This window comes from Gadus chalcogrammus, chromosome 19 (genome assembly GCF_026213295.1).
Source record: "Gadus chalcogrammus isolate NIFS_2021 chromosome 19, NIFS_Gcha_1.0, whole genome shotgun sequence".
Classification (NCBI taxonomy): Eukaryota; Metazoa; Chordata; class Actinopteri; order Gadiformes; family Gadidae; genus Gadus; species Gadus chalcogrammus.
Genome location: NC_079430.1, coordinates 7981195 through 7998794, shown reverse-complemented (window position 1 = coordinate 7998794; position 17600 = coordinate 7981195). Strand labels below are relative to the sequence as shown.

At 45.2% G+C, this 17600-nt stretch overlaps 1 protein-coding gene across 1 annotated transcript; it reads right to left on the bottom strand.

Moving 5' to 3' along the window:
- Positions 1-13564: 13564 nt before the first annotated feature.
- Positions 13565-16708, bottom strand: smad7 (SMAD family member 7). The gene is made up of 2 exons (XM_056578975.1): positions 16639-16708; positions 13565-16246 (listed from the first exon to the last, which is right to left on the bottom strand). Exons 1-2 carry the CDS (start codon positions 16706-16708, stop codon positions 15708-15710), a joined length of 609 nt encoding a protein of 202 aa, XP_056434950.1. The 3' UTR covers positions 13565-15707.
- Between the last annotated feature and the right edge of the window lie 892 nt (positions 16709-17600).

The window sequence follows — 17600 nt, the reverse complement described above, 5'->3', positions numbered from 1 at the left end:
GTTACGAATGAGATCAATCTTATTTTAGATTTCTGTTGCCTACTGTAAAACCGAAGAGATCAGTCGGAGTCAATTGCGAATCCGATAAAGTTGGATGGAAGCCAATAAGTTGGATGACACCTAGGATAATCCCTCAAACAACAAATCTATGAACAAGATATGCATTGAAGTAGAAACATCTATTTCCCTGTGATATCAAAGATGTTTTTCCACTTAGATTTTGCTACCGTTTCTGGCAATGTGATGTTTATAATGATAGACCAGTTCAAATAGGCCTAGGTTCTGTTCACCGCTTAGACCCAGGGTTTAACTCCCCTGATGGAGTAAGTACCTTAATGGATACCTCTTATTTCTAGACTGTGTGAATTGTATAGTCAAGTATAACCTCCAAAACTTTATGATCTGTGTCTTGGTGGTGTGGCGGTAAGGGCTGTGGGTTAACACTCTGCAGGTGCTGGTTCGAGTCCCCGCACGCACGGTCATTAAGAAGCTGACCTTCATGATGAGCTTTCAGACACTATGTAGGTTCCGGTTCCCTGCTCAGAACCAGGGATTAAGTCCCCTGATGGAGTAAGTACCTTAATGGTTACTTCTTATTTCTAGACTGTGGGAATTGTAAAGTCAAGTATAACCTCCAAAATATCCTGATCTGTGTCTTGGTGGTGTGGTGGTAAGGGCTGTGGGTTAACACTCTGCAGGTGCAGGTTCGAGTCCCTGCACGCATGGCTGATAAGAAGCTGCCCTTAATGATGAGCTTTCAGACACTTTGTAGGTTCAGGTTCCCTGCTCAGAACCAGGGTTCAAGAGGTAACTTAATGGATACATTTTATTTCTCTATCATGGGAATGGTAAAGTCAAGTATAACCTCCAAACTTGTTCTGGGTGCGTCTTGGTGGTGCAGCGGTCAGGGCTGTTGGTTAACGCTCTGTAGACTCAGGTTCGAGTCCCCGCACGCACGGCTAATAAGAATGATATTATTGACATTCAATTTCACGCGACATTGCTTCTTGTGAATTGTTAAGTCAATTATGAACTGTGATTAAGGCCCAATCTCAATACTTCCCCTTACCCCTTATCTTCCCCCTTACCCTTGAAGTTGCGCGTTCATGTGAGAGCTAGTGGTATCTCAATACCCAATTTGATCAAGATTAAGGGATAAGATTGAGTGCTATGTACCCCTTATTTTTAAGATGATTTGAGAGCTCACTTGGGCCGAATCTCGATTCTTCCCCTTGCCCCTTTTGCTTTGTCTTTGTCTTTGTCTTGGTTAAGACAAAGACAAAGACAAAGCAAAAGGGGCAAGGGGAAGAATCGAGATTCGGCCTAAGTCTGACCCAGTGGGGCAGTGGATAGAGCTGTATGTGTTCCGTTCTTGAGTCCTGTATATGACCTGGGTTCAAATCCTGGCAGGAACACTCACCTTGGATTGGAGACTTTTTCCAACAATGTCATGTGTATTGTAGGGTCAAGAATGAACTCTCTCCGTTTCTAAGTCGGTGTCTCTGTGGCGCAGGTGATAGAGCTGTTGAGGATCTGTTCTGGAGACACCGGTTCGAGTCCTGCAATTGGGGGTTTTGTGAGAATCACTCTCTGGTGATTGGATGAGTGTGAATGACTGTCTGTGTGAATGGATGTGTCTGTGAATCAGTTAATTCACAGCCATCGATTCACACAGACAGTCATTGGGAATGAATGGGTGAGTGGGAATGACTGTCTGGGAGAATGGATGACTGTGAATGAGTGCACTCATTCACAGCCATCCATTCTCACAGACAGTCATTCGAAATGAATGTGTGAGAGAATGGACCCAATCAGCAGAGAGTCGTTCCCATAAGACCCCCCACCGTAGGAGTCAAACCGATGACTCCAGAACAGATCCTCAACAGCTCAACCACCCGGAGGAGGGGACGTTTTGATAAAAGATACTCCTTTACTTTAACAAAAATGTTGTACTCCCACCTGGATTCCAGGTGAGAGTGTGTCAGGGGGTCCCAGGTGAGAGTTCCAGGTGAGAGTGTATCAGGTGGGACTTGAACCCAGGTCTCCAGAACTGATATCCAACAGCTCTCTCGCATGCACCACCGAGACACTTACTTTTAAGTGGTTGGAGGTCATAATTGTCATTCAATTTCACACGACATTGCTTCTTGTGAATTGTTAAGTCAATTATGAACTCTGATTTAGTCTGAACCAGTTGCTCAGTGGGGCAGTGGATAGAGCTGTATGTGTTCTGTTCTTGAGTCGTGTATATGACCTGGGTTCAAATCCTGGCAGGACCACTCACCTTGGTTTGGAGTCTTTTTCCAACAATGTCATGTGTATTGTAGGGTCAACAATTAACTCTCTCCGTTTCTAAGTCGGTGTCTCTGTGGCGCAGGTGATAGAGCTGTTGAGGATCTGTTCTGGAGACACCGGTTCGATTCCTGCAATTGGGGGTTTTGTGAGAATCACTCTCTGGTGATTGGATGAGTGTGAATGACTGTCTGGGTGAATGGATGTGTCTGTGAATCAGTTAATTCACAGCCATCGATTCACACAGACTGTCATTGGGAATGAATGGGTGAGTGGGGATGACTGCCTGGGAGAATGGATGACTGTGAATGAGTGCACTCATTCACAGCCATCCATTCTCACAGACAGTCATTCGAAATGAATGTGTGAGAGAATGGACCCAATCAGCAGAGAGTCGTTCCCATAAGACCCCCCACCGTAGGAGTCAAACCGATGACTCCAGAACAGATCCTCAACAGCTCAAACACCCGGAGGAGGGGACGTTTTGATAAAAGTTACTCCTTTGCTTTGACAAAAATGTTGTACTCCCACCTGGATTCCAGGTGAGAGTGTGTCAGGGAGTTCCAGGTGAGAGTGTGTCAGGTGGGACTTACCATTCTACTTGCTGTAGTTTGGTCTGGCTTTGCGAGACTAGGTGGGACTTGAACCCTGGTCTCCAGAACTGATATCCAACAGCTCTCTCACATGCGCCACCGAGACACTTACTAGTACATTGTCGAAAGTTATAGTTGTCAATGACATTTTAGACATTTACATGTTTTCAAAATCATAGTAGGATTCCAAGGTTAGTGCAGAAGTGGGTACTTTACTTGAACCCACGTCTCCAGAACAGATAACAAACAGCTCTCTCACTTGCACCGCCAAGACACTGGGATTGGTTAAAGCTTATAAGTCACATTACATTGAACGACATTGTTTCTAAAAAATCAATTTTCACGGCTAACCCGGGGAATTCCCCTTCTTGACGCACAATGATGAATTTGGGATTAAACAAATTGTCTCAATCTGGGTAAAACAATTTTCATATACCTCTGCGTATCCCATTAAATTCCTTTGAAGGTCTAGGAAGGCCTATATTTTATCTCCAGCCATTTCATATCAAGTGTCACATGTGTAGCGCTGTGAATGAAATACCGCAGACAATCTAGATCATATATATAAAACAATGAAAGAAATCCTAATTGAACTGGTCTTTCATTATAAACATCACATCGCCCAGAAACGGTAGAAAAATCAAAGTGGAAGAATATCTTTGGGAAATAAATGTTTCTACTTCAATGCATATCTTGTTGATTTGTGGTTTGAGGGATTATCCTAGGTGTCATCCAACTCATTGGCTTCCATCCAACTTTATCGGATTCGCAATTGACTCCGACTGATCTCTTCAGTTTTAAAGTAGGCAACAGAAATCTAAAATAAGATTGATCTCATTCGTAACAAATGTACTGTTTCATGTCCTGTTTCATCTGCTGTTGAAGACTTCCATCATTGGTTCGACCCGTGGTTAAATTCATCAGACTTATCCGTTTCACCGGTTCGTCAGGGCCCATGAGATTGGTCTCGATAATGTTGTGTCCTTTCCTCTGTTTCTACGGTTGTTGAATTAGGCGGAACGGTAATGTAATGTCGATAATGGAACGGTAATGTCGATAATGTGTCCTTTCCTCTGTTTCTACGGTTGTTGAATTTGGCGGAACGGTAATGTAATGTCGATAATGGAACGGTAATGCCGATAATGTTGTGTCCTTTCCTCTGTTTCTACGGTTGTTGAATTCGGCGGAACGGCTTTACATCTGAATAGTATTATGAGAAAAGAAGGTCAGGTTATGCAAAGGACTACAATGACGAGCATCAAAACAGACTAGAGGCAAAAGTACAAGAAAGCAAGACATCGGCGATCACAACTGACTCAAAAACACACCTTCTCCGCACTATAACAACGCGTGTGAATGTTGTCCCCAATTACATTTTTCCATCACAGTATGCTTTGTACCTTGCCATGGAGGCACCGTTTGACTTCACTGTTCTAAGTAGGCATTACATTAAATGAAAAAGAGCTGACTATTGAAAAGATACGTTTAAAATAAGAATTTGATTTTTGACATGTAAGGTTACAACATCGAAAAATTCATACTTGTATGCATATTTTATCATTGTCGATTCTTGGAATATCCCCTTACTTTAGAAAGACATGCCTGTCCTCAGAAAATGGTGGTGCACAGTACTGCTTGAGAACTTCCACCTGGATGGGTATGTTTTTGTTTATTTCAAATATGAATATATACCTCAACGCCAATATTAACAAAATATGTATAATTCCTACAATCATTTCTCTTTATTTATACAGGCACGGCAGAAGGTTCCCACACTTCATGGAGGCCAAACAAATGGCGGCTGAACTACTTCCAACAGTCTTCAGACTGAAGTGAAAAAGAGAAGTGAATGACTTTTCCAGTGACAGAATACAAATAATATATTGTATAGGCTTAATATTGATTTGACTGTTTGATTATTTTGACAGTGAGTTGGAGCTAATGGCAGTCAGCATGAAGAAGCTATATCTTTAAGATTCTGTAGATTATTTGTTAAATAAATTGTGAGGAAACTTTGGTGTGGTTATTCGTCAATGTATATTTATATCAAATTATGATGGTATACTTTACAAAATAATAAATTTGATTGACATGTCATATTGTTTTATTCTAATTTTTTGGTCTAATAAGTTTAATAACGCAAAGAAAAAATCCTGAGGTATTTGACTAAATAACGTTAAACCTTTTTTAAGCTCCAAAATGGTTACTAACGTGTCGAAATATTCTTTATTTCTATGTTATGTTAATTCAAGCGATAAATAATTTATTTGTCTATAAAAAAAATAATCTGAGGTAACTTCCGTCCAGCCACAGTACTTCCGTCCCGCCTGGGTGTTGTCACGCCAGGGTGTTGTTCTCCGGGGCTGCAGCTGGATACTATTGGTTGTTCTCCGCTGCAGCTGGACCCTACTCAAAGATCCCGCACGGATGAGCCCCTTCCCACCTGCAAGACTTCATTATTCCGTTTCGTCCTCCTCGACCCCTCCGTCCATCAACACTGTGTCTTCTTTCAATCCCCCTTTATCCATATCCAAAGCCGAAACTCATTGCAAACATTTTGTTCATCCTTTTGTCCGAGGAAATACAACACCAGCAACTCTCACGACCAGTGGCGGTGGGTCAATAGGGGGGCGCTAGGGCGCCGCCCCTCCGTGAAATATTCACTTGAATATATCTGCCAACTATTAATAAACTATTATCATTCCGAAATAAAATCAACAAAAATAAATAGCGTTTATCCTCGATTAATTGTGTGACATGCTTGTCACTGCCAGCAACCATTTAAATGCGTCTGAACGTCAATGTTTGGGCTAGGCTAGTTATTGGTCATTCGAAATAAAGCCCTGCTCCTCCAAGTCAGGAGCGCCGGCCACGTTGAAGTCAATGTAAGCTCGCTAACTTTTTGCTGTCTATCAAGCACTAGCAGAGACAGCTTTTCATTGGCGCAAGAAAATCCGCCCTCGGGTCGCACCAGTGTGCGCCCCAAGCCAATTGGTATCGCTTTTCTTTTTTGTTATCACCACATGATTGGACAATTCAGCGAATCAATCAAATAGGCTCCCTCAGCAGCATTCGCGCACCACAACTACATGTAGAGAGGAGATAGATCGCTAACTAGCAGAGAGTTGTAAGCACTTTCTACCCTTTTCAGTGGAGGAATTGGTCTCCCCAAGCAATGTTATAATTGAAAGGAGCAAGTAAGTTACATATTAATTTAGTCTTTCGGCCTGCAGCATATAAACAAAATGAAGCAACTGTCCCATATTTCTAACTGCATTTGAAGTAGACATTGAGGGTGCACTCACACTAGGCCATCTGGCCGTGGCCGTTTTCACACCTAACCGTGCTCAATTGGCCCCATTGTTCTCTGGCCTGCACTCACGTGACACTAGGCCATCTGGCCGTGGCCGTTGGCCGTCACAACCAGACATCTTATAGCATAGACGGAGCATTGGCTGCTGGGATGCGAGAAATACGGCCGCCATCTTGGAGTGGTCAACCGGGAGCAGCAACAGCAGCAGAAACAGGATGCCGGGCTGTTGTTCAGCGTATTCCTGCTCAAATCGGCGGACCATCCACAATAGGAATCGGGGGATTACTTTTCACAAGCAAGATTTAACATGACCGTACTATTGGTATATTTGGTATTGAATAATAAAACACGCCAAACCATGTGGCCTTTATCATAGCTACAACACGTATGACAAAAAAACGCATGAAAATCAGTGGTATTCAGTGAGGTATGATTCGATGCTCCGTCTATCATCCAAGATGTCTATGGTCGCAACCATAGACATCTTATATGATCATGGACATAATAAAGGATGGACCACAGACTGGAAAATGGCCGCCCATTCATTCCTATAAAAACTGCTCAGTGGCGCAGGGTAACATACAGGAGCGATTTGCTTCCGCGTTATGGGGCCAAGACACGTGACCTAGTCCGTGACGTACCGGATGCAGAGATTTTCTTCTTCTTCTTCTCGTTTAGTGGAGGATCATAGTTTTTCGCCACCTACTGGACTACTACACAAGAGTTTGTGACAAGGACGTTGGCAAATGATACTTTCAATCATAAAAATAAATTCAAAGAAAAAAACAAATTAACGAAACAAAAAAAATGAATAAAAATAAAAAATATATATACTTAAGGTTAAATTCTTCTAATTAGGTTAGTATCTTTGAGCTAATTTATCAGCAATTTCATTGCCATATATTCCATGGTGGGCTGGAATCCAACAGAACTGAATAACTAAAGCAAGGCTTATAATATTTAAAAGAAGATGCTTTACCTCTATCACCAAATCTTCACGTATTGAATTATCTGTTATAAAACTTAGTATCTACAACCCATCTAAGAGCGGTTATTATTGTGGCCATCTCGATTGAGTATACTGATAAAGTCACCCACTCTATATCTAGCTTTTTTTATTGTAACACTTGGTTCAAATCCTATTTCTTACACATGCAGCCATTTGGACACCATTCTATGATAGCTGATAACCAAGGTACACACTGTATTACTATAATCAAGAGGACATACAGGCAGTTCAAATAAAAAGAGATAGAACTTTATTGATCTGGAAACTTCATAAATATGTAAGATTGCTCCATATAATACCATAGTAACATAGTAAACGTATGTAGGCCTAAAAAATTCAGTTCAATGTTATTGCTTAAGAAACAGATTCCTTCCAACTAACTATTTACGAAGAATGCAATCAATAATTTATATAAAAGTAAATGTTTACATATCGACCAGCAACGAAGTTGGAGTAGCCTACCCAAATAATGAATTGTAATACACCAACATTGTCAACTGTCATACATAGCTAACCATAACCCTGTCATACATAGCTAAACAAGCAAATGAAAATGAAATACCTACCAACGCAACCGAAATGTTAATATTAGACAATTAACAATATTATGAAAATTACGTAGGTCACCCATAATCATTCAGGTAATCAATACGTCCGTGCCTGTTACAGCTATTTCAATGATATGTGTGTTATATATCCGTGTTCAACGCCATTCATGTTAAGTAAAAGGACAAATCTCAGACTTTGGAAGTTAATGGAGTTAATTCGGAATTTAATTTAATTCGGAAGTTAATGGAGCCGTGCACTTCAAAATAGGTCCATAGCAAGGAGCCGTTTGTTTCAGTACGACTCCTTTCAGCTGCCCACCCAACATAAACTGCTAATAAAACGCTTGAGGAGGCGTTTTGAAAAGAAAAAACGTACATTTTTTTAGAACAGGGTAGAAATATAATTATGAGCCTTTGATTGATATCCAAACATTTTTTGCGGCGACACAATCCTGTTCCCCACTTGTATTGGAGTGGACGGCGATATCTACTTCTGGGCCACATGAAATGACGGACCCCCGTCCACAGCCAGCTTAAACAGCTGCAATACCAGGCTTGGCCTCTGAGCACTAGTGGATTGCGGAAGTATGCGCCTATCGTGGGTGCCTGTATATGATAGACGGAGCATCGAATGCTACCGCCTACTGACGCTGACGAGACGCGGGGCCGCCATCTTGGAGTGGCCATCCGCTCCAATCAGTGTAATTCGTTTGGCTGGAGCAATGAACTGTCAGCACATTTAATTAATCATACCTCACTGAATACCACTGATTTGCATGCGTTCTTTTGTCATACGTGTAGCTATGATAAAGGCCACATGGTTTGGCGTGTTTTATTATTCAATACAAATTATACCAATAGTACGGTAATCTTAAATCTTACTTGTGAAAAGTAATTCCCCGATTCCTATTGTGGATGGTCCGCCGATTTGAGCAGGAATACGCTGAACAACAGCCCGGAATCCTGTTTCTGCTGCTGTTGCTGCTCCCGGTTGACCACTCCAAGATGGCGGCCGTATTTCTCGTCCCAGCAGCCAATGCTCCGTCTATGCTATAAGATGTCTATGGTCCATGGTCGGTTGGTCGCAACCGATCGCAGCTGTCACTGTGGCTTCTTCTTCTTCCTTTAAATTCCGGCAGGCTGTATGCCTTTGCGGCACATTGCTGCCATCCACAGGACAAAAAATAAAAACAAAATTCCAAACCGCAATCAGTCCATTTTTATCTGTCGAGTGGCCGCCATAAATTCCAGCACAGCTTTACAATCCCACGCTGGTCCTCGATGGGACCCAGAAGGCTCCTCAGAGTAACGGGTGTTGTGCCCACCGCTGCATACAGCCGTTCCCTCTCTAGAGAGTCCTGCACACTCCATGTGTGCAGGACATGTTCCACTCGCGTGAAATGACGTAGGACGCTAATGTTCAAGAACCTTCCTACGTCATTTGACGCGATCGCCCGTTTCCCGGCAACAGACGATCGCGTCGTCTGTTGCTATTCGATTAAACAATTAAATACAATACAAATATAAAGTAAAAACAAGTGTTATCTAGCGATCCGTTATCTGTATTATGTTATTTCGTCTTTTGGAAACATGAGCCGAATGTTTTTTGTCAAGATGTAAACAACTGATGACGTAGGCCGGTACAATTTTCGCCCCCGGTACAATTTTAACGTGACGCCGCCAGTCAGAGTTTTAACAACAATGGACAACAACACAGAGAACACATTGTTCGGTGGTGTCCTCGACTTTGCATATGGTCGCGGATTCTCCCAAATACATCGGAATTCTTGTGGGTCTACTCCAATCTGTGCCTGAATAGCATCGTCTGCCCAAATGGCTAACAGACACTCGACTTCTCTATGGGACCAACGTGAACCAACAGTCGAACCGCTTGAAGCCATGTTTACCGTTTAATGGGAAAGAAGGCTCGTCGCCTTTATTATGTCCATGGTCGTCGCATGGACTATATGTCATCCAGCTCAGGTTGCGTAGCCGTGCGTCTGCGCGTGTCGGCTCATTAGCATCTGTACCGTTGCGGCCCGTACCGTAGCAGCACACCTCTCCCAAGTGGCCAAGTTGGCCAGACTGGCCACACTCACACTGGCAGATTTGAGCACGGTTAGGTGTGAAAACGGCCACGGCCAGATGGCCTAGTGTGAGTGCAGACTCACAAAAAATGGACGCTATCGGACAGTGATCATGATTTGTCTCAATATCAGAATAACAACAATGGGTCAAATAGCAATGGCTGGTGGAATGGCCATGAAGTAGGTCTGTATATGCAGTGTGAGCTTGTCCAGGCCCTGCAGTCAGGATGTAGGCTATGAATCTGAATGAAAAGTAGGTAAATTGGTAGCGGCCATCCCCAAAATGCACCAGAATACAGGAAATCAAATCTATTAAATGAAAAAAAAAATATGGGGGGGGGGGGGGGGGGGGGGGGGGGGGGGGGGGGGGGGGGGGGGACCTCAGACCCCCTGTCTATTACTGTGCCCCACCAACATGTTTGATCGCCAGCCACCACTGCTTAGGTTTAATTGAAAAAACGAAGGAACCAAGACCGTTCTAGTCCTGCCTGGGGGGCGGGTCATGGTGGGGGGGGATCTGTCCCATCAACCTCATGGCTGATATTGGATCTATCTGTCACTGGGGCCCTGGCAGGATATGTCTTGAGTTGGTGCAGTGTACTTTTTTTTTTTCTGTTTGATTGATTGAAGTAATATTGCACACAACATGGTACACAAGGAAACAGAGAGATAGAGAGGGGGAGACACAGAGAGTTAGAGAGAGAGAGAGCAATGAAAAAAATTATAAAACAATATGCACACAGAAGTGTCTGTATCAAGAAAGTGTGTGTGTGAGTGTGTGTAAATGTTTGTGTGTTGGGTTGGGGGGATAATATAAAGTGATTTGATTTAAATGGTGACAGCAGGTGGGCCAGGCTATGACAAAGACACACACACGCACGCACGCACACATATATAAAGGGCAATAGGATGGCATGCGGAAATGTAAGAGCAAATTATAATAAATATGACAATCTACAAAGTCTAAATAGGACTTGATCGAGGCCTGTCACATCCCCTTGAAGGAATGAAACAGTGGCAAGCAAAAGGGGAATATATTTATACATATTTCATATTCAATTATGGTGAACAATGGTTGAGCGGCGCCATTTAACATTGAATACATCGGAGGTTTGAAATGCTGCCTTAGGGTTTTATGACTGCTATGATACATTTTAATGCATTAGGAGAGCTTGATTCATTTAGGGGGAGAGACATCCGTTGCATGTGACAGTCGATCCCGATCGCAGAGTACGCACAAGGAAAGACAAAAACACATTCCAGCCAACCGGCACAGACCAAACAAGCACCCAAACTATCAAAACATCCTTGAATATAACCAAAACACCCCTAAAAACACACTGACCGACCTGTAATCCTGCCTTGAGTGGATCACTTAGGGTTTTTTATTTTGTATGCGTTCAGCTTGATGTTATCAGTGACTTAATGCCAACCGAGCAGGTAGGTATGTATGCTTTCTGACACCACAAAGGGCGGCGGCGTACGCAAGCTGCCACTTAGCGTCCGGGTTAGAACTACTGATCTGAACTACAAACATCATGGAGAAGACCTCTTCACGTCCAAGCCCATTAGCAACCGCGTGTCACACTATGTAGTGTGTTTCTTCATTGATCATCAAAATAAATTCTTCAAGAAATCTTTACAAAAGCACGCACACACATTCACTTATTGCACCGTGTTAAAAAATAGTAATGTGTGTGTGTGTTTACTTGTTTGTTAATTTGGATGCGTGTGTGTGTGTGTGCCTATGTGTGTGTGCGTATGTGTGTGTGCGTCAATGTGTGTGTTTGTGTGTGTTTGAGTGTGTGTGTGCGTGTTTGTATGTGTGTGTTTGGGGGGGGGGGGGGGGGGTCTGTTGTGTTTCTTTAATTGTATGTTTCTCAGGTACGAACACACAAAAGCCCAATCAGGGCTGTGCTGCTTGGGCTTAAATACGCATAAGAATGCCAGGAGTGGCTTCCTCTACCACCTCAACCCCCCTGTCTGTCTGTCTGTCTGTCTGTCTGTCTGTCTGCTGGTCCCCCCCTGCAGAGAGGAAGCACACACACACTCACACACACACACACACACACACACACACACACACAGACAGACAGACGCACACACACACACACACACACACACAGACGCACACACACACACGCACACACAGACAGACGCACACACACACACACACACACACACACACACACACACACACACACACACACAGTTAAGTGTCTTCCCTCCCCCCTGGGGAGGGCAGTGGGTGAGGGAGAGGGGGTTGAGGGCTGGAAGGCTGGCTGGCTTTGTGTCTGCAGACTGCAGACAAGGCACACACACACACACGCACACATAAACACACACACACACACACACACACACACACTTAGACACAAACACAGACGCACACACACACAAACACACACGCACACACACAATTACATGTCATAGATTCGCTCATGACATATACAAACACCGGAATAATATTTTCACACATGGCAACGAAACACCGGCCTACGATTGCACATTGCTATCAAATGCACTGAACACACATCTGAGTAGCACATAAGCAGGCATCTAGGTGGGCAGCATGAGGTAAGGACCCCATAATGCTCAGCCAGGGCTAGGAGACGGACTCATCAGTGAGTACAAAGGTCACAGCTCAGACACAAAGACCCAGCCTCCCCAACCCCCACTCAGACCCACCCTGTAGACACCCCAGGCCCCACCTACACACACCCTGCTACCCCCCGGTACCCTTGGGCTGCAGACACACACACACACACACACACACACACACACACACACACACACACACACACACACACACACACACACACACACACACACACACACCCACAGGCACAAGCACATACTCAGGAATACAGACACACACACATACACACACACTCAGGAATAGACAGACATACAAAAACGCATAAATGCAAGCACACACACACACACACTGGATTTAACCAGACAGACACACACACATACACACACATACTTATGCATGCACACACAAACACAGGTACACACACAGGCACACATGCAAACGCATACATGCAAACTCATACACATTATGCATGCACAAACAGACAAAAGAGTGACACACACACACTGGCCAAACGCACAAAAGCATTTACTGACAGCCCACTCACACACAGGTACACACACCGGCAGGCACATACATGCAAGCATATGCACTCATGCATACACACGCAAACAAAGAGAAAAGAGAGAGAGAGAGACAGACACACCCCCACCCCCAACCGACCCCACACACACATGGCCTCGATTCCCCAGGACAACAGGGGATGTCAGACAGGGCTGGGCGTGTCCCTGGGGTTCACTACAACGCGTACCCCTACTAGCCACTCGTCCTGGGGGTCCGGTCGGAGCAGGTTATGTACTGGTTTGGTGTTCAGTGTTTAGTACACACTGTGAGCACCGTGTCTGGGGCGGAGTGCATCTCACGTGTAGACAGACACAAACAATACCATGTGTTCATTATAAATGTCGTCGACGGATGAACACACACAGCATCTCGACTGTGAGTAATTAAGTGTGTGTTGCTTTGCTTTCACTTCACTACCTGGGCTGGATTCTAACAAACTGAAGTGAGACTTTGCCAGCTAATGAGGGCACCAAATCTCATGGCCTGTTGGTGGGGTTATCTGCCGGTCACTGCGGTCCTGCTGCTCCAATTGGATTCCCACCGGCGATATAAACCCATCTCAGCCTATCTCGTCCTCTCCATTCACGCTGACTCGCAGGTAGGCTAAGCCCACGCGGGGAGCGTGACAAGAGGCAGACTATCTTTCTCGCCAATCTACCCAAACACACAATGGCTGGGATACCAGTCGAAACCCGGCCCAACCTATACTTCTCCATTCAAAGAACCGTAAGGCAGGCCAGGGAGTTCCCGACCGGATTACGGTTCCATCAAAATCAGGAACACACCTTATTGGAGGGTTTTTCCATCAGGCCATCTCAAAGGTCCACAAAAGAAGCCCCATGCCTGCCAGCTAGGTACTTTCTGAACCGAAAATAGAATCAAGAGTCACCAAGCTGTTGTCTTTACTCGTATTGTAATGGTGAAAAGGCATCAAGATGGTTGCCTGGAATGGGCGTGACATTGTGTGAAATTCAAAATAAACTCATAAAGTTTTGGATTGGGTCCAGCGAGACACTCTGACTAGGTGAAATAGATTTGAATTCATGTAAAGTCGTGGTGCAAAGAGAGAGCACTGCTGCTATACTTCACCACAATGGCTGTGCCAATGGTTGTTGTGTGAGGGGAAGTGGGTCTTGTGAATGTAGGTCTTTGAGACGGCGCGAGTGTAAAGCAGGCTTACCGCTTTAATCCCTGCCGCAGACACCCAGCTGACTAGCAACGGGATGAGGCCCAGACAGTCACACACACACACACAGCTACACACACATACTCAGCCACACACAGCTACACACACACACTCTCACACACACACAAAGCCACACAGCTACACACACACACACACACAAAGCCACAAACACACACACAGCCACACAAACACACACACACACACTTAGACAGGCAGACACACACATTTATCCAAGTGGGATCATCAAGAATATCCGCGATCTGTTCAACATGAAGATTAGGTTTTTTGTGCACAAAGAAACATTTCTCATACTTGGAAATGCACAGAAAACAGCCCATTTCGATGTAATCTTCCTTAAAAAAGTTCCCCCAGACAGTCTTACAATAAAAGGATTTTCTGGGTGATGTTTCTTTGTCATGAATTAGTAAGTGGCTACAATTTTTCTTGTCTACAGTGGGTACAGTCTTTCATGTCCCTGCCATGCACTATAATAAATGTGTTTTTGTAAAGACTTCCCCGTTCCTGTTAAATGTATTCATTCTTGAAAACGTTATCTGGGTTAGCTAACAGTTAACCGAGGTCTCTAAAAGGGACCTTTACATGGGGGTGGAGGCTGCAGTTCATAACTCACAACTATTAAATCATTTTAGCAGATGCTTCTATCCAAAGTGACATGATAAAGTGCCATTCATGTCGTTAATGAGAAGGTAAGGGTCCATCTCACTCGGGGAGGCCTACAGGTCTTTGGGTTTGACAGCAGAACCGTGTGGCTGGGAGTCAAACAGCACTAACCAATAGACAGCCACATTACATCTACAATATTGCGCAAGATTAAAACTATAATAAGTCCCTTGCTAGATTTTTCCACTGATGGTTTTGGTTAGAGAGGATTAAATGACCGAACAACAATTTTAAAAACGAAAGATATATATTAACATGTAATCAAAGAAACGTGGGCAATTCTAGCTCAAACGTGTCGTGAATGAGCCATGAGAACTCATTAAATTAACATTGTATCAAACAATGGAGGCAAGAGAAGTTATGTCATTTTTTTTTTATTTTGGCATTTCTTCGTTTTGCATTTATATTAAGCAAAGTGCATCTTATTTCATTTTCTCATCAACACATTGCACAATACATAAATAATGATGCATATAAAACATCTTTATATTTACAAGTAATAATATATTTATATATAACATAAAATACATTTCTTCCGCATCTTATTTTACTTTAGTTAAACCTTAGTCATTTATTAAACAAAGTCTGTCAGAATCCTTTAGAGTCTCATCTTCTTCGTCTTCTTCTTCTTCTTTTAAAACTTTTTTCTCTTAAACTTTAAACCTCTGGGACAAAACAAAAAAAAGTGTGTGTGGGGGGCGAGGGGGGAGGCGGGGGGCAGCGGCCCCGCTGTAGTCCGTGAAAAGGCTCCTCGAAGCGGACTCAGAGGAACCAGAGGAGGGAGAGGCGAGCGGGGCTGGGGCCGTGGGGTGGGGGGGGTGAGGGGTGGGGGCGGGGGCTACCGCGTGTTGAAGATCACCTCCAGCCAGCAGGGGCAGCTTCCGATGAACTGTCTGGTGTAGCACTGCCCCCAGCCCTTCACGAAGCTGATCTGCACCGTGAAGCCCGTGCGCGGCTGCAGCGTGAACTCGTGGTCGTTGGGCCGCCGCAGGCTCGCCGCCTTGTCCAGGTCAAACGCCTTGATGGCGAAGCCCGGGAACACCTTGTGCACCAGCAGCGCGCGCGAGTCCGGGTTGTCCAGTGTGGCCGACTTGATGAAGATGGGGTAGCCGCTGCGGTTGTACACCCACACGCCGTCCGCCTCGCGCGTCAGCTGGACGCCGAAGCCGATCTTGGCGCGCACCATCTGCACCAGCGGCGACTTGTTGTCCGAGCACAGCTGGCCCAGGCAGAAGCCGTTGCCCTGAGGTAGGTCGTAGAAGACGTCCAGGGAGGACTCCTGGACGGAGTAGAGGCGCCCCACGCGGGTCTTCTCCTCCCAGTAGGCCACCACGCACCAGTGGGGCCGCTCGCCCGACTCCTGCACCGCCAGGGAGTCTGGAGGAGGAAGAGAGGGGGGGGGGGGGGGGGGGGGGGGTTAGACGGTGGGGTACTTGAAACACACAAGGTCTGAAGAAATATACAACATGTATAACATATAACATGTAACACAGAGGGAAGGGCCGATGGTTAGGAACAACAGAGAAGGTCTGAAGACTGGGGGCTCAGATTGGAGTGAACGTATCGCGTGTCACAGATAACGTGTAACACAGAGGGAAGGGGCCGATGGTTTGAAACAACAGAGCAAAGACAAACAAGACGGAGAACAAGAACGGCTAGTCGCACACAATACTGCCTCCAAGCCAAGACTCTCTCTTCCCCCCCCCCCCCCCCCCCCCCCCCCCGCCAAAACAAACGCACAAGACGGTTCTGGCTGCAGACGTTCTCACATCCTCTCTCGTAAACCACAACGACGCGCCTCTCAAAGAACAGTATTAGGAAGATTGCATCGTGTATCATGTTTGGCACGATACGAAAGAAGACGCTGTTTTCCTTTTTGTCATGTCAGGGAAGAAGACACCATGTTGGGATTGTTAAGACACGGCTTTTCGTCTGCAATCCTGGCATGCAAGTGGCCACATGCCCAACACGCAGTCCTCTCTTTCCCCCCTCTTGTTATTCAATGCTCATCTTGTTGCCGCCCTCGTGTTTTTTGTTCTTCATCTAGCGGTGAGGCCGACAATGTTCTGACGTCAAGCGGCCCCATAGATCTTTCCTAATTATCTTTCTCATACCGTAGCTTATCTAACACAGGCTCAGCACGGAACATTTTAATTTTTTACCAAAGAGGACTCTCTCTCGCTCTCTGTCTCTGTCTCTCTCTCCCCCTCCCCTTCCCATGATCTTTGTCTCTCTTTTACTTCTTCTAGCTCCGAGCTTAAGTCAAACAATATCCAAGAGAGGGAGAGAGAGAGAGCGAGCACGAGAGAGGGAGGGAGGGAGGGAGGGAAGAGGAGAAGACTGTAAAAGGACAAGCCTCTGTGTCTGAATAACCGACAAGCCCTCGCCTCTCCATCTTCAGTTTCCCCTGAGCGTAAAAACGATGTGTAGCTTTGGCCCAGTTCCAGTTCCCTAGCACCCCCTCTCCTCCTCCTCCTCCTCCTCCTCCTCCTCCACCTCCTCCAAATTCCCTCCCCCGCCCCCCCTGCCTATCTCTCTTCACTGAGAGATGCCTCCACTTCTCTTCCAAGCTCCACACAGGGCCAGACTGCGGACAGGGAGCTGAAAGGCGCAGGCTATTTGTAGTGCTGTGTACAATTAGGCATCAGGTGTACAAGTATGAGTACAAAGTAGAGGCCGCCACAACACGTTGTGACGGCAAGCGTGGAAAAAAAAAAACCGAAATCGTCTC

What these genes read in the sequence shown, in the direction of transcription:
- smad7 (XM_056578975.1), bottom strand. Translation starts at nt 16,708, where the DNA reads ATGATACACGATGCAATCTTCCTAATACTGTTCTTTGAGAGGCGCGTC. An exon ending in TGTGGTTTACGAGAGAGGAT is followed by an intron (nt 16,247 to 16,638) that starts GTGAGAACGTCT and finishes TTCCTCCTCCAG; the next exon opens with ACTCCCTGGCGGTGCAGGAG.